We start from the raw sequence: 25,997 nt of genomic DNA, 5'->3' as shown, positions 1-25,997 counted from the left end.
TCTCAAATTCGAGGAGCGCCGCGGCTTGGTGCATTTTGAGGGTAACATCACTGCACCTTCACCTGCGTAACTCGTGGTATGGATATATTCCAAAGCATTGGGAAGTCCTTTTCGTGTGGGCCGCTACACGCTCCGTGCTCCAATCCCCTATGCTTCGGCATCATCTGCACGGTGATGCCAATGGCCTTGCTCGTCCCACGCAGAAAAAGGCAAGCAGGAAAAGGCCAAAAGCAAAGGGCAAAAGGGCAAAAAGCAGGGGAAAAGGCATAAAAAGGCAAAAGGAAAAGGCAAAAAGTCAAGGCACTTAGTGATATACATCTAGAGGTGAACACTGGGTTACCGGCAACATTTTACTTTACGAACTCACGAGATCCAAACAGAGAACCAAACCTCGATGTTAGGATGCCCCATACGAAAGATACCAATCGTGATTATTCACATACCACACGAGAAGGCTCATCACCAACCCAGCCAGCTGACCGCAGCGAATGTGATGCGTGATTCCTGGACACAGTAGCCAGATGTCTTTCGCCACGTTTTTCAGAGTCGGCATGCACGATTCCGTCGCCGCACACTCGACCTGCGGTGGTCGGAAACCGGCGGCAGCAATGGCGGCATGCTGCCTCTCGGGTGTCGGCCGTGGAGGGTCCGCCACCTCCCGGTCGGTGATGGGGCGCCACCCTCGGCCAGTGGTGAAGGGCCGTGCCTCGGCTGGTGGCGGGCTGCCATCTCTCGGGCGCCGGCTAGCGATGGGTGCTGCGTCTCAGCACGTCGCCTGTCAGCCAGTGGCGGGGTGTGGCCGCTCGAGGCGGCGGCTCCGGCGGCCGCCCGGACCGGGTCAGCGCTCTCTGAGTCTCATCACCGGCCGGGAGCCGACGGACGCTCCCAGAACGGCGCTCCGGCGGTTGCTGATTTACGGCATGCGGCCGGCCGGGCGTGACTCGCCGCCACGGCGGTCGACCGAGCCGCGCACTGGCGGTACGGGGCGCCCGGGCCCGCCGGCGGTACGGGACGCTCGAGGCCGACTGACAACACACATAGCCGGCTGCCTGGACCACCTCAGCACCCAGCACCCATCTCAGTCACCGAGGAGCGAGAGGAGCGGCCGCGTCCTGACCCGACCCGCGCCACAGCTGTCCGTGGCGGCGAGCGCTGCCGACAGTGGCTTCCCCACTCACATCACCCGCTCACTGTGGAGGCCGGCAGCAGGGACCATGTGGATCGCAGGCTCACATCACACCCGACAGGCGCCCGACAGGCGTGATGCATCACGGCTGAGCCCCTCACCTGGCCCACTTCAGCGTGGCGCGCTCACACACAGCTCCCCTGTGTGTGCTGCATGGACAGGGGCAATGGAAAGACGGGTCATTTCTCCGTGGGAAAATGATGACGTCAGCGCGGTCACGCGGAAACAGCGCCGGTAGCCTCGTACCACCTTTCACATTCGGTGCTCCGCTTGGATGCTCCAATAAAACTTTCAAGCGAATGGAGTTGTAGAGACTCTCACATTCGTTTATTGCATGCCAGTTGTAAGCGTAAATATCACTTTTCATCCGTGAACCAATAATGTACAGGGATGCATTACATTGTAAAAGCCTCCGGCTATCGCAAATGCTTAATCACGCATATCTCCGATTGCCTGAAGGTAACGCATTGCGGCAGGTAAAACAGCGCTCGAGTTGTGAAACACCAGCTGCCTCAGCACTACATTCCAGGCACTTTGATATCCATTTCAATATTGATTGTCGTTTTTTCCCCGAACACTCGGGTTCGGCGTGGGGCCGGCCCGGCCAGCAGCCGCGCGCCCTGTTATCGTGACGCGGCGCCTGCAAATTGCCCGTCACGCCACGTGCACCCCTATTGCCGACACGAGCCACTCGGCTTCCAGTTCGCGCGGCAGAATAGCGTGTTTTCACAAACGAACAGAATCCATCCGGCGCAGCGCCACTGTATTGGCATCAAAGGATGGGCGCCCGGCTCCGGCCTTGGCCCGTGCCTGACGCCGTGACGACTGACGAGCCACCGCCGCCGCTGCATGGTGCACGCGCCGCCCACGGAGGCTTCACTGGCGCACAGGAAGCCACCAACATCGACCCATGTACAGACCGCCATCCAACAGGTACAGCGTGCCACAGGGGCCAGCCATGATCCGTCTCTGCGTGGAACACACCCGACATGTGGGCTTCCCAACAAGGTCAACATCTACATGGACCGTGTCTGATGTAAGGAACGCCACCACAAATAGTGCAGGGCGCGCCCCCGCACGACTAATGGACTTGATAGGACGCCGGAACAAGGAAAGGCGATGTCGGCATGGCCGCCACCTGCACCGGGATCGGAGTTCGATAACTCTGCCGTGTGATACAGGGGCCCAAGCCCGATAACTCCCAGCCGCCCAGGGATACAGGGGTCAGGGACCCAAACCGCACAGGGATACAGGGGTCAGGGACCCGAACCGCCCAGGGATACAGGGATCAGGGACTCGAACCGCCCAGGGATACAGGGGTCAGGGACTCGAACCGCCCAGGGATACAGAGGTCAGGGACCCGAACCGCACAGGGTTACAGAGGTCAGGGACCCGAACCGCACAGGGATACAGGGGTCAGGGACCCGAACCGCCCAGGGATACAGGGGTCAGGGACCCGAACCGCACAGGGATACAGGGATCAGGGACTCGAACCGCCCAGGGATACAGGGGTCAGGGACTCGAACCGCCCAGGGATTCATAGGTCAGGGACCCGAACCGCACAGGGATACAGGGATCAGGGACTCGAACCGCCCAGGGATACAGGGATCACGGATCCCAGCCGGACATGGCCGGAGTATCACATCACAGGCGGCTCCTCATGTATGGTGGCCGCACTGTGCGCCGCCAGCCAGGGAGCGGTCTGGTGCCTTCACGTGCCCCCGGTGCCTGCTACACTACGGTATGTGCCGTCACTTACCCTCCAGTGCCCTCTCCCATACCACAGTCTAGTGCCGTCACGTGCCCTCCGGTGCCCCCCCCCCCCCCCCCCCAGTCTGGCGCCGTAACGTACCCCTGGTGCCTGCTACACTACGGTCTGGTGCCGTCACGTACCCTCCGGTGCCCTCCCCACACCACAGTCTGGTGCCGTCACGTGTCCTCCGGTGCCCCCACACCCCATGGCCTGGTGCCGTCACGTGCCCCCCGGTGCCCGTCACACCACGCGGACACACCGAGGGCACTTGCAGCACGTCAGGGATCACCAGACCGGCCGCCATCGGCGGCAGCTGCAGCTCACCAGCAGCACACATCGCCAGTAGCGGCAGACCGCGGAGGGTCAGCGAGAGCGGGCGTGAGCGGCGGACTGCGGCCTGGCTTTGGGAGCAGCGCGGACGGGAGAACTGCACTGAATATGCATACCAAGGCGTGCATAACTTCCGCCCATGAGGAACTTGGCCTCAGAAGACGACCACCCCATCAAACGGCGCCGACCACGTGCACATCAAGTCACGAGGCGCCCTGGTCGCACTCTCCCACACATTCAGACATTGTAATAATACAACTGCAGGGCGCGTGCGATATATGGGGAGATCAAACCAGCATCTAAACAGCCAGGGCGACCCGAGAAAAATTACACTTTCTCTCAGTTTGCATGCAACATTGATGCGCGCTTGCAGATGAAGGCTCACACTGCAGTCATTAGCTCTCGTGCGTGCCCTTACGTAAATGCAAAGAGGAACGGAATTGAAAGAGGCGACTCGGGTGACCGATCTGCCTATCTTGCTTAAGAAGGGAGTTGGCATATTAGTTGGATAATTTCACTACTACACTTCACCGTGGCTATGTGGACGTCCCGTTTTCTCCGTCCCGTCCTAACAGGTCTTGAGCGTGCTGCTGTAGATGCATCATTACATGCATGGCATGATGTGCATTGCATGATTACATGCATTGCATTGCATGATTACATGTCATGTCATTACATGGCATGCATTGCATGACTACATGCATTGCATGCATTGCATTGCATGATGCATGCATTACATGGCACACTGCTCACCGCGGGAATCTCTCGGCTGGTTTCGACGGAAATCCACCCCAGGGATGGACCGTTACTCCAGGCGCGTCTATGCCCTGGTGGGTCTGGCAAAAGCCAAGTAAAGAGATCCAAACCACAGCCTGAAGTTATACACAAATGAGTGAAAAGCTATCCCAGAGTTGGTCGACGTATCTTTGCGTAGCCATTGCTCATCCTGCTTCGATTCCCGGCTTTGACCCTGACTGCACCTGATACTGGGGCCGGTCCTATCGCGCGGCGTTCGATCCTATCTATATGGAGGGATTATTGCATAGCGAACCGCCAGATAATCGAATCTTGGATAGAATTGTAAAGATAGTCATTGCGTTGTGTGTGCCGTATGCGCGACGCATCTGGAACACACAGCCCAATAGTATTTCGCTGTAAAGGGGCCTACAGACTTGCCACCAACAGGTGGTAAAGACCCGTAGGTGGATCTCCTTTTCCAAAACCGATGTTTACTTTGCTAAGCAGGGCGTAGTGATTGATGAAAATCCGTCGCCAGAGGGTAATTCATGCGCGTGTTGTGACAAAGACCAAAATGGTGGATCAGTGATATATTATTACCCACAGAGCTGAGGTCTGTTTCGGGCCCTTTTAGTTCGGGTTGAAACTTAACTTGTTTTGGAAGTCTAATACTGAAACCAAGCCCAGGTTTCTAAACTGTTTTAGTCAGTCTATTTACTTCCATTTATATTTGACCTGGGTCCAAATCTAACGCCACAGTTTTCGGTCGGTGAGCCTGATTCTGAGGCCAACTGTTGCGTTAGATAGACCTGAAAATGTGGGTCCTAAAAGGACATGAAGCTCAACTCAAGTCCGAGCTCAGCATTCAGGTCTTACCCTTGCAACCGTCGTCTGCATGACAAAGTGAGGAATACAGCCATCTGCTGAAGCATGTGGTTTTCGCTCTTCTCCGGCCTCCAACAATGTCAATCCCACTGCTGGTGACCCAAGCAGAATAAATATTTCGCAAAATATCCGAAATCATGAGGATTGCAATCGCGGCAATTTATCCTTGCCAGAGCTTTTAGGAAGGTCAACAAGAAGCGTCCAATTCGCAACGTGCTCATGCACTCTCACGTTCCGCTCACTCGCACAGTGGCAATGGTTTCCCGACAAGCGGGGGAATGCCCCATTCACGTTGGTATGGACAGGCCATGACAGCGCGGCCGTTGAGTTGACGCCTTACCGTCATCGTGCCAGGCCCAGTAGTTGTCCCGCTGGAGCCGGTGAGCCATGACGGTGAGCACGGACATGGTGCGCTCTCAGAAGCTGGGGCGCACCCCCGCTCAGTCGCGCCGCCTGGCGGTCCCTGCTCAGAGTGAGGCGGTCCTCCGGCGTCGTCCGCCGCCTTCTCCGCGTCGACTGTGCCGGCCGAGCGTCGTCCACCGCACGTCAGTGCCGTGAGAGCCGCGCACTGCCGCCTTCCAGCGTCCGCCACGGCCACCCGCCGACTGTCGGCACGCGGCGCGTGTCGGGCGGACGGCGCGCTCGCCGGCGCCGGCGGCGGCGGCCGCGCCACGCTGGGCGCGCGCCCGTGACCGAGCGGCGCCAATTGGCCGTGATTGGCCGGCTCCTCTGCGCCGCGTGACGTCACGTCGTGACCGGCCGGCCCGGAAGTGGCGGCGGCCGCCGCTCGGACGGCGGCGCGATCACTTTCGATCTCGACCGGCGCCGTCAGTAGCTCGCTCCGATCTGCATATGAACGGGCCGGCATCCGGTGCTGGCGCCGGCCGCAGCCCGCCGTCGCCCGCTGTCCGCTCTATTATCCGCATTGTGCGCGGCGTCGGACTCGAGACCACGTGCTGTCCACTGCTCAATGGGCCGGGCCAGCGTACGGGCCGAGCAGCCGGTGGCACGCGGCCGGCCTTCGGCGTCCGCCGGCCGGCCGCGCGCGACAGGTGTCGGCCGGCGGCCCGGCCTGTTCGCCCCATCATCCCGTGACACCCACGACACAGACTGTGGCGGGAAGCAGTGGTGTCCGATGCTCGTCGCCTGACGACGGCTGCGTGGAGCCGCCCATACCCAGCACGCTGCACGGCTGGTAGACGGCCGGGCCGGGCCGGGCCGGGCCGCCGATTAAGACGTATCCGACGCGCTGGGATATGGGTCGTGTGCGCGCGCACCGCCAAGGTCTCGCCGCGCCGCGACCCCGGGTCAGCCGGACTCCCACGACCCGCCGTGGCAAGGCCGGGCCGCGGTGAAAGGATGAGAACGAGACGATCCTGCCGCGGTGAGCCGCCGACGCCGAAGTCCCGATCCCGCCGGCGTCGTCGGCCCGCGCCGCAGAATAGCAGGATGCCGGCCAGGCCGTGCCGTCGGACCGCCCCCGGCTTCACGTCGGAACGCGTCGGCCGAGTGATGTTTCAGTCGGGTTCGGCCACATTCAACTCGGCAGAGACGCGAACGTCCCCTCGGGACCGGCGCGCCGTCAGCCTACCATTCTTCGGCGGGCGAGCCACCCCAGGCTGGCAGCAGACAGTGGAGGCCGCCAGCCGGAAGCGAACGGCCCAGAAGAGGACACGCATGGCCCATAATTTAAATACGCGCCGGTCACTTGGCTGACGGCCGTGACCGATGGCTTGCCTAATGATGACAAACTGAGGAAAATCAGGCGGAATGCGTCCCGCCAAGATTATACTAACAAAAAACCTGTGCGACGTTTCGAACGCATTTGCCAGCAACAGTGGGGATGGGGTGGTATGAGGGACGGGATGGACTTTAGTGAGATTTAATTCAACGTCGTACCACATCTTGTTTGAAGGCAGTAAGTGAAAACAAGTTACTGATACCTAGGTACGTAAGCAAGTTACTGAGACCAAGCGACTGATGGATGTTACGCTGCTTTTCTGTGCAGGCCAGCCGTGCTGTCCATGGGTGGAATGGGGTACGCTTAATGATCTCGCTTCGCCCGCGGATAATCGGACCATCGATTGCTGGCTTTATCCTGCAGCTTCGCGGGACACCCAGCACGTGCCCGGGCGTGTCACTGGTGATGGGGCTCCACATCATAACGGACGACTGGCTCCAGATCAGGGGTCACGTGACGTTGTCTAATGAGAGGCACCCACGTCACTGGGCGTTGCACAGCGACACCTGTATCGTCATTCACGCCATGTCTGGCCAGGACGCAGCGCCATCTGGTCGGATGTGCCTACACCGTGGCCCGCTCTGAGCGGTTCGGGTCTCACGTACCCAAGCCGTGATTGAGGCATTAACGCTAAGACCTGGAGTTGAAACAGTGTCATCTTTTCTCACTGAGAGCCTGAAAGCTTACTGAGAACTGAGGAAGTCATGCGGAAAAATCCGAGGTACTCAACGCCACGACTGAACGCTCAGCAACGCCGTCTGGAGTCTGGTCACAAGTACTTACGTTGTGACTGAGTGTACAACTGTACCGTCTTGTCAGAAGTACTCGCGCCGCGACTGAGCGTGGCACAGCGCCATCTGGTCTGCAGTACTCACGTCATGACTGAGCGCTGAACAGCGCCATCTGGTCTGCAGTACTCACGTCATGACTGAGCGTTGAACAGCGCCATTTGGTCTGCAGTACTCACGTCATGGCTGAGCGTTGAACAGCGCCACCTGGTCTGCAGTACTCACGTCGTGACTGAGCGTTGAACAGCGCCATCTGGTCGCGCCGGTGGACGCCGTTCGGCGGCTCCGGCGGAGGGCTGCTGGGTGGCGGCGGCAGACGCTGAGGTCGCACCAGCTTCCCGGACAGATAAGCCTTCATCTCTTCTACCAGCTGCTGCGCACTGACCCGCAGACACTGCCCGACAGTGCGGAGTGTCACACGACACAGCAGCACATGGCACAGAGCGGCATGAGACACAGAACGGCACACGACACAGAACGGCGCAAGACACAGCACCATGCGACACAGAACGGCACACGACACAGAGCGGCACACAGCACAGAACGGCACATAACACAGCGTGGCATGCGACACAGAGCGGCATACGACACAGCATGTCATACAGCACAGCACACGACACAGCGCACCTCACGACACAGCACCTCACATGGCACAGCACACCACAAGACACAGCATGCCACACAGTACGGAATGTCCTACAGCACGGCACAGCTCAGTCCATCACACGGCACGGTGCGACGTGCGACACAACACATCTCACAGAATAGCACGTCCCACGAAAGACCACGTCCAGCGGCGCAGCGTGTCACACGACCCAAGACGCGCACGACACAGCACATAAGCTACAGCAATCAGGTCATACCACATGAATGCGGCCATTCTTAGACCTTCGTCGGTAGGTTCATCGTCAGCCACAGAGCGGTGGTCACAGGACGCACTAAGGCATATACGGTCATGCACATATATCGAGATCAAACGTCCGGCATTTTGTATAACATGGTGGACACCGGTACCGAAGTAGAAGAACCACGTCAGTTTGTCGATGCTGATGACACACTTGATGCAGATATGTGCAGCTTGGTAGGTGCATGACCGGTTTCCGTGGTTGTTCTTGAGGCCAACGTGAGATAGATCCCAAGATATGCATGTACTGCGCTTGGTGTTTTGATGGTTGCAAGAGAGAGCCCTGGACACAATATCTGGCACTCTGTTGGCCAGGGTTCCGTGTAAAATGTAAATATGGAAAAGGTTAATTCATGTATACGCATTAAGCAGCTCTCACGGTCGCAGAACAGGTGAGGCATGGTCAGAGTTACGTCGCTTGGAGATCACCCTAGATCTAGAGTTAGACAGTTCCTGCAATCTGGCAACAGCCAGGCGGCTCGCCCTCACATATATTTGAGTGCGTCAAGTGACATGAGAGAACACAAGGGCGTCAACGATGCGTGGTGGAACAATGGAAGTCAACACGTGTTGAGTTTTTACGAGAGCGATAAGGATGCCAAGGCAACAGCCACTGACCAGAGGCTTATGTACAGGTCTCAAACAACACAGCATCCATAAGCAAACCTAGATTTTTCACACTTCATGAGCATCAAGGTGGCTTATCCACAAACAGGACGGTAGGGCTCTCTCAGATCCGGCCGGGCTGGCGCCTGTCTCTACAAAGAAAAGGTGGTCTCACCAGCGTTGACCATCACGACACGAATATATTCCACGACACGACACGTTCCACGCACGCAAGGTCACTGGCCTCGTGACCTTGTGTCTCTCGTGACACGAGGAACGACACATCACACGGCAGAGCACGTCACATGACGCAACACGTCATATTACAGGACAGAAAACGACATGATACGACCAGTGAAATCATACAAAAAAGTGCAGTAATGTGCCAAATGACACATCAGGCCACATGGCTCGGCCTATCACACGACACCACAGGCCACATGGCTCGGCCTGTCACAAGACACAACAGGCCACATGGCTCAGACTGTCACACGACACGACGGGCCACATGGCTCAGCCTGTCACACGACACCACAGGCCACATGGCTCAGCCTGTCACACGACACAATTCGCTGATATGTTCTTCAACAGAGCACACCATCGTGTCCCAAGCCCACAGCAGAACACGTCGCCACGCCTACAGCAGAACACGTCACCAGCCCCGCAGCAGAACATGTCGCCACGCCCACAGCAGAACACGTCACCAGCCCCGCAGCAGAAAACGTCACCAGCCCCGCGGCAGAAAAAGTCGACATGCCTACAGAAAAACGCGTCCCCAGGTCCTCAATCCGTAACGCATCAGCAGGTTATTAGCAGGACACGCCGCTTGATATACTTGCCCGCCAATGCAGCTATGTCTCATGGGACAACAGGTTGTAATGCGGGCGATGCGTGGCACGCAGCTGGGCCGCGTGGCACGCCTCGCCACACTATGCTGCCGTGCCAAACCCGCATATTTGCCTGGTATCGTGAGGAGTGGCCTGGTGCAAAACTTTAAAAAGATGCTATTGTTCAGGCTCATCAGATTTCATTACTTTGGCCCTGAAATGTCCCAGCCTTGAAGCACTTTTACAGACGTTGGAGGTGTATGGTGCCCCGCCAATAGTATGCGCACTGCCGAACTACCAGCACTCCAACCATCGGCCAACACGGGCCAATAAGGACCTTGGCCGAGGATGTGCATGCGTACCTGGAAGATGTGCATTTCGGGTGGGTTCATCGAGTGTCTGGTGGGGTCCTCGGTGATGATGAAGATGAAGATGTTGTTGTAGAGCTCCTTGGGGTCGTTGGAGGTGAAGGCGGTCGGCTCGCGAATCAGCTGCATCGGGAACCGCTCCACCAGATCCTGCCGGCCGGCCGGCCGGGTCAGCCAATCGGCCCCGTGCTCGGGCCGCGTCAGCATGGCGATGCCACAGCCGGCGCCTGCCTCTCACCCTGACAGGAAGGATGGGCACCGCGGGGAATCGAACCCCGTACCTAGGCACCGTAGGGAATCGAATCTCGTACCTGGGCACCGTGGGGAATCAAACCTCGTACCTGGGCACCGCGGGGAATCAAACCCCGTACCTGGATACCGCGGGGAATCATACCCCGACGATAGTGCAGTGGTTAACGCGTCCGCGCTAACCGCTGCACTATCGGCACCCGTCAATCATTGCCGAACTTTGTGCGAGCTTGATACCCGTCAGTGCGACAGAGATCGCTCGGCGCCTGCTCCATGCCGGCGCGGCACCTGCGCCACGCTCTGACATGCGGGCGTGTTCAGATAAGATACGGACCAGCTTTTTAGGGCTGGTGCCTTTACATCCAGCCGGCGGCAGAATGCGGATGTTCGGCTATCAGAGGCCCGCCAGAGAGGCGCTGAGGTCACAGTGCGTCGCGACTGCGGGCCTGATATCGCAGTGTATCACAGCGATTGCGGACTCCCGGCTCAAGACTGGCTTAACAAACCCAGTTTGAGACAGCTGTCCCGACAGCGACACAGCCAGCTGCTTGGCACATAAGAGCCACGCCATGCAGCATCGGAGCCGGATCTGGCAACTAGATCTGGTGTTTGGGACCAATTGTACGCTCAAATGGGCAGCGATACTGCGCAACGGTGATGGCCCGACGCACGGTGTGTGACACTGCCACAATGTGGCGCATGTGCAGCCAAAGCAACTAAAGACGGCTAGCTTGCACTATCAGCTACTCTGTGTTTCTGAGCTGACCGATAAGCAGCGTCATGCGCGCATTCTCAAGGCTTTAACGGAGCTCTTTGTGTAAGCCTGGCGCCGGCGCAGCGTCAGACCATCCCGCTTGTCTCTGAGCACAGGTAGTCTCGGACCCAGGCTCTGTTGTGAAGGGAGACTCGGTTATGCTGCGAATAGGGCAGTGTGGTATGTAGTGCCTGATATAATATTCTCTGACGTTCTGGGTCTTATTATGTGTGATAAACCCGGATGACTGCATCAATTTGGTTGGGTAACGCTACATTTACCATCGGCTAAAGCTTAGCAAATCCTGATAGCACATGCCTATATTTTTTTATAACCGCTGCAATGCTGAGCAGGTAGAACAAGTAAGAACGTGGTTATTTTAAGGTTAGGTGCATGTGTGTGTGTGTGTTTAAGGTGTGCATCAGGTGCATGTGTACTTGTGACTCCAGGCTACAGCATGCAATGATTAGATGTGGTGCTCAATTGAGCATGAAAAATGGAAAGCGCTCGAAGCATATACTTAACAGCACGGTTCTCGAAAGGTATTTCAGTTCAGTGGGTGATCTCCAAGAGGAGGCCCATTTCTTAATTCGATGCGTGGGTTCATTTCGTGCGGAGTTCTCATTGTCTTTCCAAAGCCCCTGCATCTCATCTGAATCGGCCAGAGCGTTGCGCTGCGCCAGCTCGGCTCTGCGCTGCGCCAGCCCGACGCTGCACTGCACCAATCGGCTGCAGCGGCGCGCCCGCGAGCACGCTACACCCACACCACGCTACGGAACACGAACCGGCCCCGCAGTTGCCCCCCCCCCCCCCCCCCCAACACCTCCACACGGCAGTGGCATTGTTATGCCGCTTACAGAGGGGATCTCGGCGTGCAGTGAGCTCAGTGAGATCAAACGTTTAGGGACTTGCATGACATGCGGATTAACCAATGAGCTGAAGCTGCTTTGCGCCGAAAGGCGCTGTTTTCGGGTTGGCACAGTGCGACGAAAGACAGGGAGAATATGTTCACATCTGTTTGAGATCGGAGCGAATTCTAAGCCGTTCTGTGCACCACCCTGGGCGCTACAGGCTGGGCACGTGAGATCCAAACGATGCAGGGCCATTTATCTCCTAGTTCGGTGCCCTCCCAGCGCTACATCGCATGTGTGCATTGTCATGCCACGTCAGTCATGCTTTATTGCATCTGATCTGTTGGGCGACGTCGCCGCTTCTCGATCAGTGGCGACACAAGCAGTCAATGCCCGAAGAGCGTACCCCGTTCTCGTGGTCGACAATGACCACCGACTGGTTGCGCAGACGCAGCTCCATCTTCTGCGTCCAGATGCCGGTGGTCTTCTCCATCTGGAGGAGGCGCCGCATGCCGTCGCGCGGCCCCAGAGTGCCCATATCCGAGGACACGGTGAACGTGGCCAGATGCTCCAGCAGGTACACGGCGCCCTGGTCGTCCGGCGACTCTGCCGGACCGGACAGCGGCACCGGTCAGACGACGGCTTACCGGCCGGCGGCCGCGTGGGAGAGCAGGCTCGCCCCACACAGGGCCGAAGTGGAAGCAAACATCCTATACTAGCCCGAAACATGCTGGGGCACCTCACATGTTCGGGGACACAATAGCATCTTATGCCGACCCGGGACACCTAGGACCATCTCACGCATGTCAGGGAGACATAGAACCATCTCACACATGTCCAGGATGCTCCAAAACACCGCTCACCGACCCGTGCTGGGCAGGGAAACGTCACGCACGCCCCCTGTGTTCGAGACAGGCAGGAACATCTTTCGCTTGTTTGGGACAGCTCCAGCTCATCATGTATGCATATCTCACCTAATTGCGAAGATACAGGAATGCCTCGCTTATGTGTATGACAGGCCAGAGCACCTTACACAGGCCCGGACTCACAGGAGCACCTCACAGGTCAGGACACACAGGTATGTCTAACGCAGGTCACGGACAGACAGGAACGCCTCACACTGCCCCGGTCCGGGGCATTCATGGCCAAGCTAATACACGGTGGGGTAAATACAGGGGACCGGACGTCGTGTACACATCAACCGACAAGAGAACAGCAACAGATGTGACATCCATTTCGCTGGCATAACAGTTGCCAGCAGGCCCAACATAAGTGGACAGGTGTTCCATGGTGTTCAGAGCAAAACACAGACACAATACGATTGAAGTTTTCAGCTGGTAGTGCATTTTCTTTAAAGGAAGGAAGTCCTCGTAAAAGATGGCCAGTGCGATACGAACAGACTGTTTATCGCTGATCTGCCTAACAATGGACGGGGTGCATGTGAGTTTTGGAGAATCAAAGGAAAGATTACAAGCAGAGCAGATTATGACCACAACGCTACCACTTCTGTGCCAGCCACGAGAACACCATTAGCGCCTAATGCACCGTCTCGCAGCCGGTGACGTCACGATCTCACAGACGGTGACGTCACGGTCTGACGGACGCTAGGCCGACTGCCGGGCAGATGGCGCCCGGGCTCCACTGGCCGTGCGCTGCGTCAGCGCCGCGACCAGGGCCTTCACAGTCCTGCTCTGGCCCGCGTCAGCCCGCAGCCATGCGGCAGCTGATCGCCACAGCCCGGCCGTAGTTGCAGCCCTGTGCTGCGATTGGCCGGCGTCGGCCGGCGTGCGCTGACTGTACGCCAGGCAAGAGCCGAGCATGGCGCCGAATGCCCCTCCCGCTGGCGATGGAGAGGAGTCTGCCCACGGCTGCATGTGAACCCCGAATCATAGGCCAGTGGCCTGTGCTAGCGGCCGGGTGGTGAGGCTGCAGCGGCGCCGAATGCCCCTCCCGCTGGCGATGGAGAGGAGTCTGCCCACGGCTGCATGTGAACCCCGAATCATAGGCCAGTGGCTTGTGCTAGCGGCCGGGTGGTGAGGCTGCAGCGGCGCCGAATGCCCCTCCCGCTGGCGATGGGGAGGAGTCTGCCCACGGCTGCATGTGAACCCCGAATCATAGGCCAGTGGCCCGTGCTGGTGGCCGGGTGGTGAAGCACAGAGCCTTACTGACCTTACGAGTGTGTTTTTAGACACGGACAGGGTCATGTGATGTAGCTGAACAAAAACACTGCATGTGAAGCATGACATTAAACTTTAACATACGGGCGCATGACTTTCTTTGGAGTAATACGTGTGCATCTACATAAGAGGGTCTTTAAAACATATTTTTGGTGACCCAGCCCTGTCTGAATAATTTGGAGTTCGCGTCAAGGATGCAAAACAATAAAAACTATAAACGCCAAAGGTTAAACTTTTCGTCATCCGCGCGGGACAGTCTTGACCATACGCTTGCTGGCAGAATGTTCGCCGCAGCAGGTATTATCTACAATGGGCCTGTCCCAAATTCTCGGGTCTGGTGGTCAGAGGACTGCTCCGCTGGCACGGAGCGAGGCCGTGCCCTCGGAGTGTGTTACCAGACAGAGGAGCCTGTTTAAAGGCAGGCCATGCGAGTGAAGTCATTCGACCACTCCCCAATTGCTGCCACCTAATAGGTAGGCATCGGTCGAGGGAAAGCTTACCAAGTCGGGCCTGCACTACGGGCCTCCCAACCGGCAAACCCATTAGCAAGCGTCATCGGGTTCAAGGCATGTCATATGCTATGCTCAAGCATATACTCAAATAATTCCCGGTAAAATTGTTAACAAAAGCCCTTCCTCTGTGCATGACTGGCAAAGCACCGTTGCAGTAAAAACAATGTAATGGAGCACATAAGGATGCCCAGATATTTTACCTACATAGGTGAAACAGCTTATTTTTGCCACGTTTCATGAAACATGAACCCAGACAAGGCATACTTTACGACCCTTGAAGACTTGTTGGCTGCGACCAAGCGCAGTTGTTCGGTTGCTCCAGTTCACAAGCGTGAAATTACGGCACAAAACATTGGCAACGTCACCGGCTGCCCAGCTGGGCAAGTTTGGCTTCAGCGATTCACTGTTGGTTGCCAGCTGATTGGCGCAGCGGCCGCATAGTGGGGTGTAGTTATTTTGCTGCATCGTGTGCCCCCACACTGAGGCGAGGCTTGTAGTCGCGTCTGACGAAAAGCTGCCTTCCCGCGCAGCTGGTGACCAGGCGACGCAACAAAACCCCGGTCAAATAGCGCTGTTAGCACATAACCGTAGGTGGCCAGGGCAACGGGTTTTGTACGATGCTGATTGGGATCGCAGCGTTTTGTTGTCACCGAAAAATGAGATCGGTGAAATGTTACTACAAGCTGTCTTAGACAGCATGATTTATTCGGGTTACAATGGCTAGATGCCGCTGTCGATTCGAGGACGAGGAAGCACACTGGCGGAACGATATGGACCATGGGAAACTGGCATGTGTGATGTATAACACTTGGACCACAGCTGGGGCACTCAGTCTGGTTAGCATTCCATTAACCGTCGACTGAATTATTCTTGCTGGGAATCAAGGTTACCACCGACTTTCATGTGGCCGTGATCACTTGGTATGTTCCTGAACTTGAACAGCTGTACGGATGTGCTCTCCCTGTGCTGGACGTGGATTGGCGCCTTGCCCTGACGTTATCATGGCTTGGAACGGAGCGCAGCTAACGGTGACATTCCGCCGAGAATCCAGCACAGCGGCGTCACGCACTAACAGACTGCGCCATTGTCAGCTTGGATTTGGCAAGGTACGGCAAGGTACAGCTGCGCCTGGTGTTTGGTCCTCGAAGCCATAGTCGCGCCGGGTGTTTGGTCCTCGAAGCCACAGTCGCGCCGGGTGTTTGGTCCTCGAAGCCACAGTCGCGCCGGGTGTTTGGTCCTCGCAAGACACAGTTGCGCCGAGTGTTTGGTTCTGATCACGTGTGCGAGCTAAACGGCACGCGAGCGCCGACTCACCTGGTCTGCGGACGCCATTACTGGGCCGGCCGTCTCCGTACGGGCTCTGCATTTCAGGTGGGTAGCCGGCTGCCGAGCTGCAAATACAGACACCGGTCAGACAGATGCACACGCAGACACCACTCAGACAGATGCAGCCACAGACACCGGCCAGACAGCTGCACACGAAGACACCGGTCAGACAGCCGCATATGCAGACAACGGTCAGACAGCTGCAGCCACAGACACCGGTCAGACAGCTGCACATGAAGACACCGGTCAGACAGCTGCATATGCAGACACCGATCAGACAGCTGCACACACAGACACTGGTCAGACAGCTGCACACGAAGACACCGGTCAGACAGCCGCATACGCAGACAACGGTCAGACAGCTGCAGCCACAGACACCGGTCAGACAGCTGCACATGAAGACACCGGTCAGACAGCTGCATATGCAGACACCGATCAGACAGCTGCACACACAGACACTGGTCAGACAGCTGCACATGCAGACACCGGTCAGACAACTCCACACACAGACACCGCTCAGACAGATTCAGCCACAGACACCGGTCAGACAGATGCATGTGCAGCCACAGGTCAGACAGCTGCAGCCACAGACACCGGTCAGACAGCTGCATATGCAGACACCGGTCAGACAGATGGACACGCAGACACCGCTCAGACAGATTCAGCCACAGACAACGGTCAGACAGATGGACACGCAGACACCGCTCAGACAGATTCAGCCACAGACAACGGTCAGACAGCTGCATGTGCAGACACCGGTCAGACAGATGCAGCCACAGACACCGGTCAGACAGATGCACAAACAAACGCCGCTCAGACAGCTGCAGCTACAGATACCGGTCAGACAGCTGCATATGCAGACACCGGCCAGACAGTTGCAGCCACAGACACCGGTCAGACAGCTGCAGCCACAGACACCGGTCAGACGCAACCGGCGCCAATGCTGATTCGGCCGTGCCTTAAGTTATCATGCGTCTTGTTTGGCGTGACTTTGGCGACTGCGATAATTAATGCAATAGAAATAGGGTACTAGGGTAATAGGGTAATGCAATAGGGTACTCATTGTGCCTGGTGACACTCTTATCACTATTGTACGTCATCACTTGGACTGATATCGTCACAGAGTTCACGAATACAGGCCAGTCCGTAAACCAACAGCGCCGTTTAATTGTAACAGTCGATTTCGATGTCGTGAATGGAGTGCATCCTTCACCTTGAGTCTATTGATGCATCTTCTTTCCAGTGATTGTACGAGCTAGCCTGTTCAGCTCTTCGCATGGCGTCGACCATCCAATCTGGAACAGCGGAGTGGTGTGATTCAGCGGAGTGCACATCGCACCCCGAGCGGCGCCCTGCAGAGCACGTGACCGAGTCATCCACACGTCCACCTCGCGCGGGCACGCTGAGCTTTTGTGGTTTCTGCAGTTATAAGATCAAGTGCACAACACCGCAGTTAGGACGGACTGGTGTCCTTGTTTGCCCTTCGCAGGCTGTGACGTAGGACTCATGGCGTCAGCGTTGGGATTACGTACAATGGCGATGCATTGCACCATGGATAACCGGCGACACGATTCGATTGTCCTTCAAACGAGGCGTCGCTCCAAGCCGACGCGTTTTCCCTATATTCCTGGGCTGCAGCGCGGTGGATGACTGAAGCCAGACCGCTCCCCCCACGGTGTCCCGGCCGGCCGGGAGAAGGGGAGGGGCTGCCAGGTCACGTGCGTCACGCGGCCCGCGCCGCCATGTTGCCCGTGCAGAGCGGCAGCGTGGGCGGCACCACGCCAGCGGTCTGCGTGAGCCTCCGTACGAGCGCCTGCGCCCAGCAGCGCTGCGCTCGTACCAGCGCACAGCGCGGCCAGCTGGCGGCGGCTCGCCCGGCTGCTGCGCAACTGTGACATGAGCCTGACAGGCCGCCAGTTCGTGCCAGCGACAGGTGCAGAGGCATCACATCCTCGTCACGACGCTGCCCGGCGGCTTTGTTGACGGCGGGGCAATTATCTCGCCTCGCGCAACTGAACTGGAACGAAACCACCGGCGGCCCGTTGCCGCGCTCTTACATGTTGGCGCAAGGCTGCACAGCTGGCCTCTTTGACCGCATTCCATCGTCGCATCGCTCTGTCTTACCGTGCTCTGCCCCAGAACCCTTCAACGAGCAGCAATGAACTCGACATCTTCGGGCTCGCCTAGCACTGTTGCGGCCCCAGTAGTGCTGGGGCTGTAGAACCCCAGGCCAGGTGGGCTCTGGCCTCCTGCCCTCTGCGCCCTTGCAGGGTGGGGACTGGGAATGGGGAGGGGGGGGGGGGGCAGCCGCAGTCAGGCGGCGCGGCCAGCTGATACGATGGGCCCTGATAGGAAGGCCAGCGCCGACAGCCGATACCGGCGGCGGCTGCGGCGGCGCCGGCGACGGGACGCGCCGCCGGCGCCGGCCTGACCGGGGCGGAGCGAGCCGCCGCTGCACAATACCCATTGTCTCCAGCGCCGATCGGTCCGGCCCGCCCGGATACGGCTCTGCACGCGTTGGAGGCGCCGCTGCCGCCGCCGCCGCCGTCCAGGCCGTGCTCGCCTCTTGGTCACCTCGTGCAGTCTCTCGCGCGGCAAGGGGACACAGCGCAGCGACAGCGGCGCAGCCGCCAGTGGAGCGCAAAAGGCACCAACCACATGCGGGCAGCAGCAGCGCAGGTTACTGGGCTCAGTTAAAACAGGCAGGCTACACTACACTTTCTTGGTTGTGACATTGGGCGCGTACCCCCCCATCCTTGTGCTCTCACGGACAGCTGCATGCTGCGTCTATGAACGCTTGAAGGTTGGGTAGACTACAGGCGAAGGAGCGCCAAAAAATGTGTATAAAGGGGGGGCAATGTCAAGTCATACTTAAGGGGCTATACCTGGGAGGTAGGCCCGGCGAACGAAAAGGGTGGGGATGAACGGCTTTGTATGCCCTTAGTTCATACTGGTTTATTTTGGAGGCATATAAATGCCCTGGTTGCTGTGCTAGAATATCTACAACTGTTTTCTTTCGGTGCATAATCTTACCTACTCGATTCATCTATACCATTCGGTGAAGAAAACTACCCAGATTCCTAAACTATTCTTCTGTTTCAACATTACTTCCCCTATGACGTAAGGGGTCATGAAAAACAAACTGTTCTGTACGTCCGTTTTCGTGCAGCAACATGGGGTGAACCGCTTGCAACCCTGACGGAAATCGATCCGTGACCGCTCGTCCCTTCTCCGCCCTCTTCATAGGCGTTTAGGTGCAGGGAGGTGCCGTTGCAAATGCCTGAGGAGTTTCATTTTATCTGTTTTGATTGCAATCGTAAGCCCATGGGGATAGTATTTATACGAACCTGGGATGAACGCTGCGACAGCGCTTACCGATTTCGCGCCACATAGTCAAGTGGTTAAGGTGATGAAGCCCGCCAAAGAAGTGCAAACAACAAATAGTCGCAAACATCGTGTTTCCGTCCGGATGGTTCACTTGGTTCGAGTGCCTACCTCCCGATCCAGGCACAGGGTCACCGGGTTCGAGTCGCTTTAGGTGCTCACTGTTTGCCCTCGACAGATATGGCCTGCGGCCGGTGGCAGCGACCGCGCTAAAGGTCAGATGACGTCAGAGGGCAGGTCGGACGGTGCCGAGCATTGCGGCACCTGAAACTTTCGCCACCAGCTTCTGCCGTTAACCTGGAGTTGAGCGACCTATGGCAGGGTTCAAGACTCACATAACAAGCAATGATTGCAGTGAGCTATGATCTCAGAAGTCCATCCGTTGAAAACGTTCGGATTGAAGCTTTAAAAATACATTTTCATGTAATAAGCCCACGATTTGCTTGCTGAGACTCTGTAGTGACTCCAGGCCACATCAGTCAAGCCATTGGAAGCGCCGTTCTGTCGTAACAGTGGGCTTCGCTGAAAAATGCGTTTCCTGCCTGGGTGCATATCGCACCCATCATACACTGTTTTTAACTCGATGTGTGGTTTCTCAATTTTCCCTCAAATTTTTCAAACAAAACATTGCTTAAAGCAATAGTTTCGATCACTGCATTCGATCGCCACCGTGTCTCAACGTTTTTGCAGCAATGAATGAATGAACTTTGGCTGAATAACAAAACTGCTGAACAGAAAACTGCTTAGCATTTATGTAAACACCAGTGCCGGTGAGCCTGGTAATAAAATAACCGTCATCGGGCACGCTCGGGAGTGCTTGGGCGCAGGCAGGGTACAGCCAATCCACGCACAACGTCCCGTTTACGAAATGTTTCCACGATCAGTCCACTGGTGTGGGAGCCCACCCAACTATCAAGGGCCCGTAAAGCAGGTTTCCCTATGCTTTCAGTTCCCTCTAGAACACCAAAGACCGGTTGGCTTCCATGTAGGTCGCCATGGTGCGGGGAGCAGCCAACCGACGAGCGGAGGCTGCCGTTCATCTCTGCTCGCCGGACTTGTCATCTTGCACGGGTGACCGGCAGACACCCTTGCCGGGCCTATGGTGCGACAGGCGACGCTGGTGAACTGGACACCGATATACGGAACGTTGCGCCCCCGACCCCGGAGGTCGCCGAACTGATGGAGGCTCGATAACCATCTAACTGCATTTGGACAGTCGCTCTGCATCCGCGTGTGTACAGCCGCTCTGCACCCGCGTGTGGACAGCCGCTCTGCATCCGCGTGTGTACAGCCGCTTTGCATCCGCGTGTGGACAGCCGCTCTGCATCCGCGTGTGGACAGCCGCTCTGCATCTGTGTGTGTACAGCCGCTCTGCATCCGCGTGTGTACAGCCGGTCTGCATCCGTGTGTGGACGGCCGGTCCCACTATCGCAGAAAGTGGGCTGTTGCGTTGTGACACCGGTCGCCTTTCACGAGTATGAAAAGGGTCCTCAGTAGGTAACAGGGTCTGAGCGGCTGAAGAGGCCCTGAGCGACCCGTGAAATTCTGGACGCCCAGAGGAACACCCCAATGTCAGATGGCTGTTCAGTGGCCAGAGCGACCTAACAGGAGCCAGGCGTCTTGCGAACAGCTAAGAAACCTCTGACCGGCTAGAGGGGCACCGGGCGGTCAGAGAAGCACGTCAGTGATTGAGGGCTCCTCGGCACTCATGGTGTCTCCTCAGTGGCTAGATAGGCCTCTAGGCGGTCAGAAGGGCACTGGACACACAGAGAGCCTTGCACGTTTATATTCTGAACGGGAAATGTGGACCCACGGGCAGTTAGAAGCACTCTTGGAAGTGGGAGGGACCTCCGAGCGACCAAAAGGTCCATGAGCAGCCAACAAGATCTTCGGGAGTTCAGATGGCCGTGTGGGTACCGCTTAATGTCCTTGACGACCAAACAAACTCACTAAGTGGCCTGCAGGTCCAATGACCTGACGAGCACCTGGGTGGCCAGAAATGCCTCCGACGTCTCGAGCAAAAACAGGAGCCCGTTCGTCACGGAGTGCCCTGCGGCAAGTGAAGCTTCTGAGTAGTCAGAGGCAATCGTCACCGATAATAGGCTGTTCTATGGCCAGAGCGGTCCAAAAGTGACAGAAGGATCACGACCAGCTAACTGAAGCTAAAAGCAGCCTGAGGGGCACTGGCCGGTTAATACGAGCCCTGCGACCCCTTCGCGACTACAGAGGTCCTGAGTAGGTCGAAGGCCCTGTTAACAAGACCTGGTCGTGTCTAAAAGGAACCTTGAGCAGTCAGAGAGTCCTATATGGATTTCAGGGTTCTGAAGCGAGGGATGCCTCTGGCGACCAGGAAGGGCATGCTGTATGTCTAGAGGGTCCCCAGGAAAGTCAGATAGGACGTGCCGATCATCCACAAATGATGTTGTCTGAAATGTAGGAACTACCTGGGCTACTATTTTCATAAAACTCCTAACATTTTAGGTCTGGCGGGGATCGGGGACACAAAAGCAATCCCCAAACGGGTTTTCGAGTCACGATTGCGCGGATCCGCTAGGACTGCGATATGACAAAGCGGAGGCAGCACAGCAGGGGCGCTGTCTAGAAGGGGGGGGGGGCGCCCCCACAGGCCCTTAAATTTGGCCATAGATGTCTCCCGACAGGAAGCAAAATGTCGGCGTGATGCCTACACATCAAGCTCCTCTTAGGAAAATATGGTTGTGCCCTTGCAGCCGTCATAATCATGGTCATACGTAATATGTCACAAGTTTACTTTTAAACGCGTCTGCATGCAAAGTGCAAAGTAGTTTCTTTATTCTTCATTCGTCGCAGTATTTCGCAAGATATCTCGATGTATCACCTATGTATAACGCCTTTCTTGAAACGCTCAATGTCCTTCTAACGCTTTATAAAATGCCTAAAAATTATACATTGATCAGGCAAGTAGCATAGCAATGTAGCTGTGGAAAACGTCTGAAAAATCCTGCGTTTCAAGTGGTGCTTAAAATTTTCAATGAAACAGCGCAATAGTGGTAATTTTGCGTAAGTTACATGGAGCCACATTATCACAAAGAAACTTGGTTTTTACCTGACATGCTGAACTACGTCAAATATCTTTAACAGATCCAATTCAAACTCTATGAACCTATGTCGAGCGGGACAAGCAGTCAGGCAGAAGAATCAAGCCTAAATAAAAATGCGGAACGGAACCTTTGGTATTGAGCAACTTGCATTTTGCGCTTAAATATATCCGTTCGTCTTTTATGGTAGGACAAGATACTGCCATTCACCAATTAATCACTCATGCTCAATGCAGTTTGGAAGATGGCTGGCGAACCACCTAAACCGGCATGCGCGTTTAAGGTAGGACACAAGTAAGCTCAAAGCTGAACTAAATTAAATCTGAGGAGGGGGAGGCAGTTAACATTGCTGGACCCCACCTTCAAAAGTGGGGGGGGGGGGGCATAGTACCTGGGTCGGCGTGAGGGATCGGGGTGTCGTAAGAGCAAGGTGTGGGGGGTCGGGGTGTTGGGGGGCACCCCCGACCCCCTACGCCTTGCTCTTACGGGCATGAGGTAAGCACTTAACCGCAATTTAGGGACAGTGGAGCAATCATACAATCCTATCCTGAAAGCCGTTTATCTATGCAAAATTTTTGTGCAGGCGAAGTCGACCCGGAAACCAACAAAATGTTTGATAAGTCATGGTAGAGCCTATCACTTTGACAACGTATGCGTGTTTGCGTTAAAGCTGGGCCGTATTGGCTAGGGGGCGCAATAGCCGTGTGGTTAGGCCTTTCGGCTCCCAAGTGATGGGTCTGGGTTCGAACCCCGGATGTGCCATGGCCGCTGAAGAATGACCGCCGGCTCCCAGGTGGTGGGTCTGGGTTCGAACCCCGGATGTGCCATGGCCGCTGAAGAATGACCGCCGGCTCCCAGGTGGTGGGGCTGGGTTCGAACCCCGGATGTGCCATGGCCGCTGAAGAATGACCGCCGGCTCCCAGGTGGTGGGTCTGGGTTCGAACCCCGGATGTGCCATGGCCGCTGAAGAATGACCGCCGGCTCCCAGGTGGTGGGGCTGGGTTCGAACCCCGGATGTGCCATGGCCGCTGAAGAATGACCGCCGGCTCCCAGGTGGTGGGGCTGGGTTCGAACCCCGGATGTGCCATGGCCGCTGAAGAATGGCCGCTGCTACGGTTTGACGTGCTTCGCGTTCCTTTTTTAAAAGTCCACATATGCCGGAGTGATTATTTTTTCCAAATAAATCTGACTGAATGTTTTGCAAAGCTGGCTCTAGATCGAGGTCTTACGAAGCATCTGACAGGCATCAACTTATCGGGAAGGCCCTGACTCTACCACCCCTGAACAGCACCGCCAGTTCAGTGGACAGCTCTCACCGACAGATTTCGTCACGCTACGCAGCATACCTCGACAAGGCCCTCCGTACCTCAGCCTGGCTCTCCTGGTCAGTTGCCAATCGGTCGTGAATGGCCAGCCACACCAACGTTCTGGGGGCGTGACCCGGCATGTCCACCATACATACACCGGCCAGTGCCGACGGTCTGTCAGCTGGGCTTCAGCAACAGCGGAGCTAGATGGCTCGACCAGTCACGTGAGCAACAACTGATAGTGTTGTCTTATTCTGACTAGTGCTTAAACATGCAGGAAATGGAACACTTAACCAGAAACGAGCGAGTTCGTCCAGGATTGGCGGAGGGGGCCAGAAGCGCACTAAGTAGTTTTTTACACATAGTCGTAAGCCGCTATCAAAGAGGACTTCCGGCTGTCTTTCACCATCAGCAGGCGACCCGCCTAGTTCGCTCACGGTGCTCGACGTCACCCGCAATTCTCGCGAATCCGCGAGGCAAATAAAGCCCGCCAGCTGCTGCAAAGCCCACCCTCGTGATTCGTGGTACTCTAGCACCCGTGTCTGGTGACGAGTCACGCTGTCAGCCGAGCCTGCCGCGGCCGATAAGCGCGCCGCTGCCGAGCTGATAGCCGGACCAGGCAAACCAGCGATCGGAGGCGGTCGGGCGGCAGGGCTGCACACAATAGAAGCTTCGACCCATCCCGTCCCGTCAGCCGGACGGCGGAGCTGCACACAAGGGACGCCTCGACCCATCCCGTCCCGTCAGCCGGACGGAGGCGACCGGGCGGCAGGGCTGCACACGAGGGACGCCTCGACCCATCCCGTCCCGTCAGCCGGACGGAGGCGACCGGGCGGCAGGGCTGCACACAAGGGACGCCTCGACCCATCCCGTCCCGTCAGCCGGACGGAGGCGAACGGGCGTCAGGGCTGCACTCATGGGACACCTCGACCCATCCCGTGCCGTCAGCCGGGTGGCAGGGCTGCACACATGGGGCGCCTCGACCCATCCCGTGCCGTCAGCCGGACGGAGGCGACCGGGCGGCAGTGCTGCACACATGGGACGCCTAGACCCACCCTTTCCGTCAGCCGGACGGTGAATAGCGCATGTGACAGCCGACATGACATTCGTAAGTCGCAGTACACGTATGTGCTGTCGCCAAGTCATTTTCTTCGCCTGCGCCAATGACAAATTTTCGTCGACACTCGCCTTTCCCTTCACAGGTCTGTTCCATCTGGCTCAGTCTGCCGCCAAGTGGACGCTGAACTGTTCAAAAGACCAGGAATAAAGTGCATCCATTGAAAATGTACAGCCTCAATGTATTTAAAAACCCAACGACTTCTTGTAACATCGCAAACCACCGCTACCAGACATTGCGCTCAGACGAGTGGCATAGCCGAGAGAGGAGAGCTGCCCGCCACTCCCCCCCCCCCCCCTCTCATACACACTACTCTCGGTGACCACACTGACGGCGGTGACGACTTAGGGTGGCGATGGTCTAATTCGCGGAGATAATCAGTAACCCTCCACCCCCATCCCCATAACACCTGGTTGACTCCCGATACCGTCGGCTGTCCTCCCCCTCCCCTCCCCGCAGTACCCGATTCTGGTGACGCCCCTGGATCAAACGCGGCCATGTGTGATAGCTTGCATCAGCAATCGACATGCCCTTCACGCCGGTGAACACACACAGCTGTTACTCTAATTGTCGTACGACGTATTTCGACAAAACATTTCAACTAATCGCCAGGTAATCCTTTAGCTGCGATAGGCAGACATCCGGCGACGCACCGCGCCCTCACGCCGGGCTGTGTCCTCTGCCCGACATCCGGTGGTCGGTCGCCGTCTCCGCACATCTGTACGCCCCCATCACCCTGTCCTCACGGCTGGCAAGCCATTCAAGAAGTTACTGTTAAGGACCCGACCAGAAGCAGGCTTCAAAAGATGTTGTGAGGTGACGCTCTACGCTCCCGAGTGCCCCGGTCCCTGTCCATTTGTCGTCATGTTCTCGCGCCAGCCCGGCTGGGTAGGAGTGTCCCGGCGTCTAGCTGGCTGACGGGTGTATTCCCACGCCCGTGCAGGCTGCCGTCGCCCTGGTGGCGTCTGGTGGGTGCGGCTCACGGTCTGTCGGACCGGGCCGGCAGCCGAGTGAACGTGTGCGACGGCACACTCGGCGCCAGGACACTCCTGGCGCGTCGGTACTCCTGGGTTACTGGCTGTCCAGGCGCGAAGCACTCCTGAGGCGGTGGGATTCC

At 57.1% G+C, this 25,997-nt stretch overlaps 1 protein-coding gene across 1 annotated transcript in view; it reads right to left on the bottom strand.

Annotated features, from left to right (window-relative positions):
• The window catches only part of LOC119111904 (epidermal growth factor receptor kinase substrate 8), a 40,516-nt gene that overhangs the window by 10,003 nt on the left and 4,516 nt on the right, over positions 1-25,997 (bottom strand). The window contains exons 2-6 of the mRNA XM_037235775.1: positions 17,209-17,290; positions 15,984-16,060; positions 12,387-12,586; positions 10,121-10,276; positions 7,647-7,815 (exon numbers count right to left, since the gene is read on the bottom strand). Of these exons, the coding sequence (XP_037091670.1) occupies positions 7,647-7,815; positions 10,121-10,276; positions 12,387-12,586; positions 15,984-16,060; positions 17,209-17,285 (679 nt within the window). The 5' untranslated portion in view covers positions 17,286-17,290. The remainder of the gene's footprint in view (positions 1-7,646; positions 7,816-10,120; positions 10,277-12,386; positions 12,587-15,983; positions 16,061-17,208; positions 17,291-25,997) is intronic.

This window comes from Pollicipes pollicipes, unplaced genomic scaffold, assembly GCF_011947565.3.
Source record: "Pollicipes pollicipes isolate AB1234 unplaced genomic scaffold, Ppol_2.1 Scaffold_7261;HRSCAF=8764_pilon_pilon_pilon, whole genome shotgun sequence".
NCBI classification, from domain to species: Eukaryota; Metazoa; Arthropoda; class Thecostraca; order Pollicipedomorpha; family Pollicipedidae; genus Pollicipes; species Pollicipes pollicipes.
Note: the sequence above shows the minus strand (reverse complement) of the source record. Positions and strands in the feature narration are given on the sequence as shown.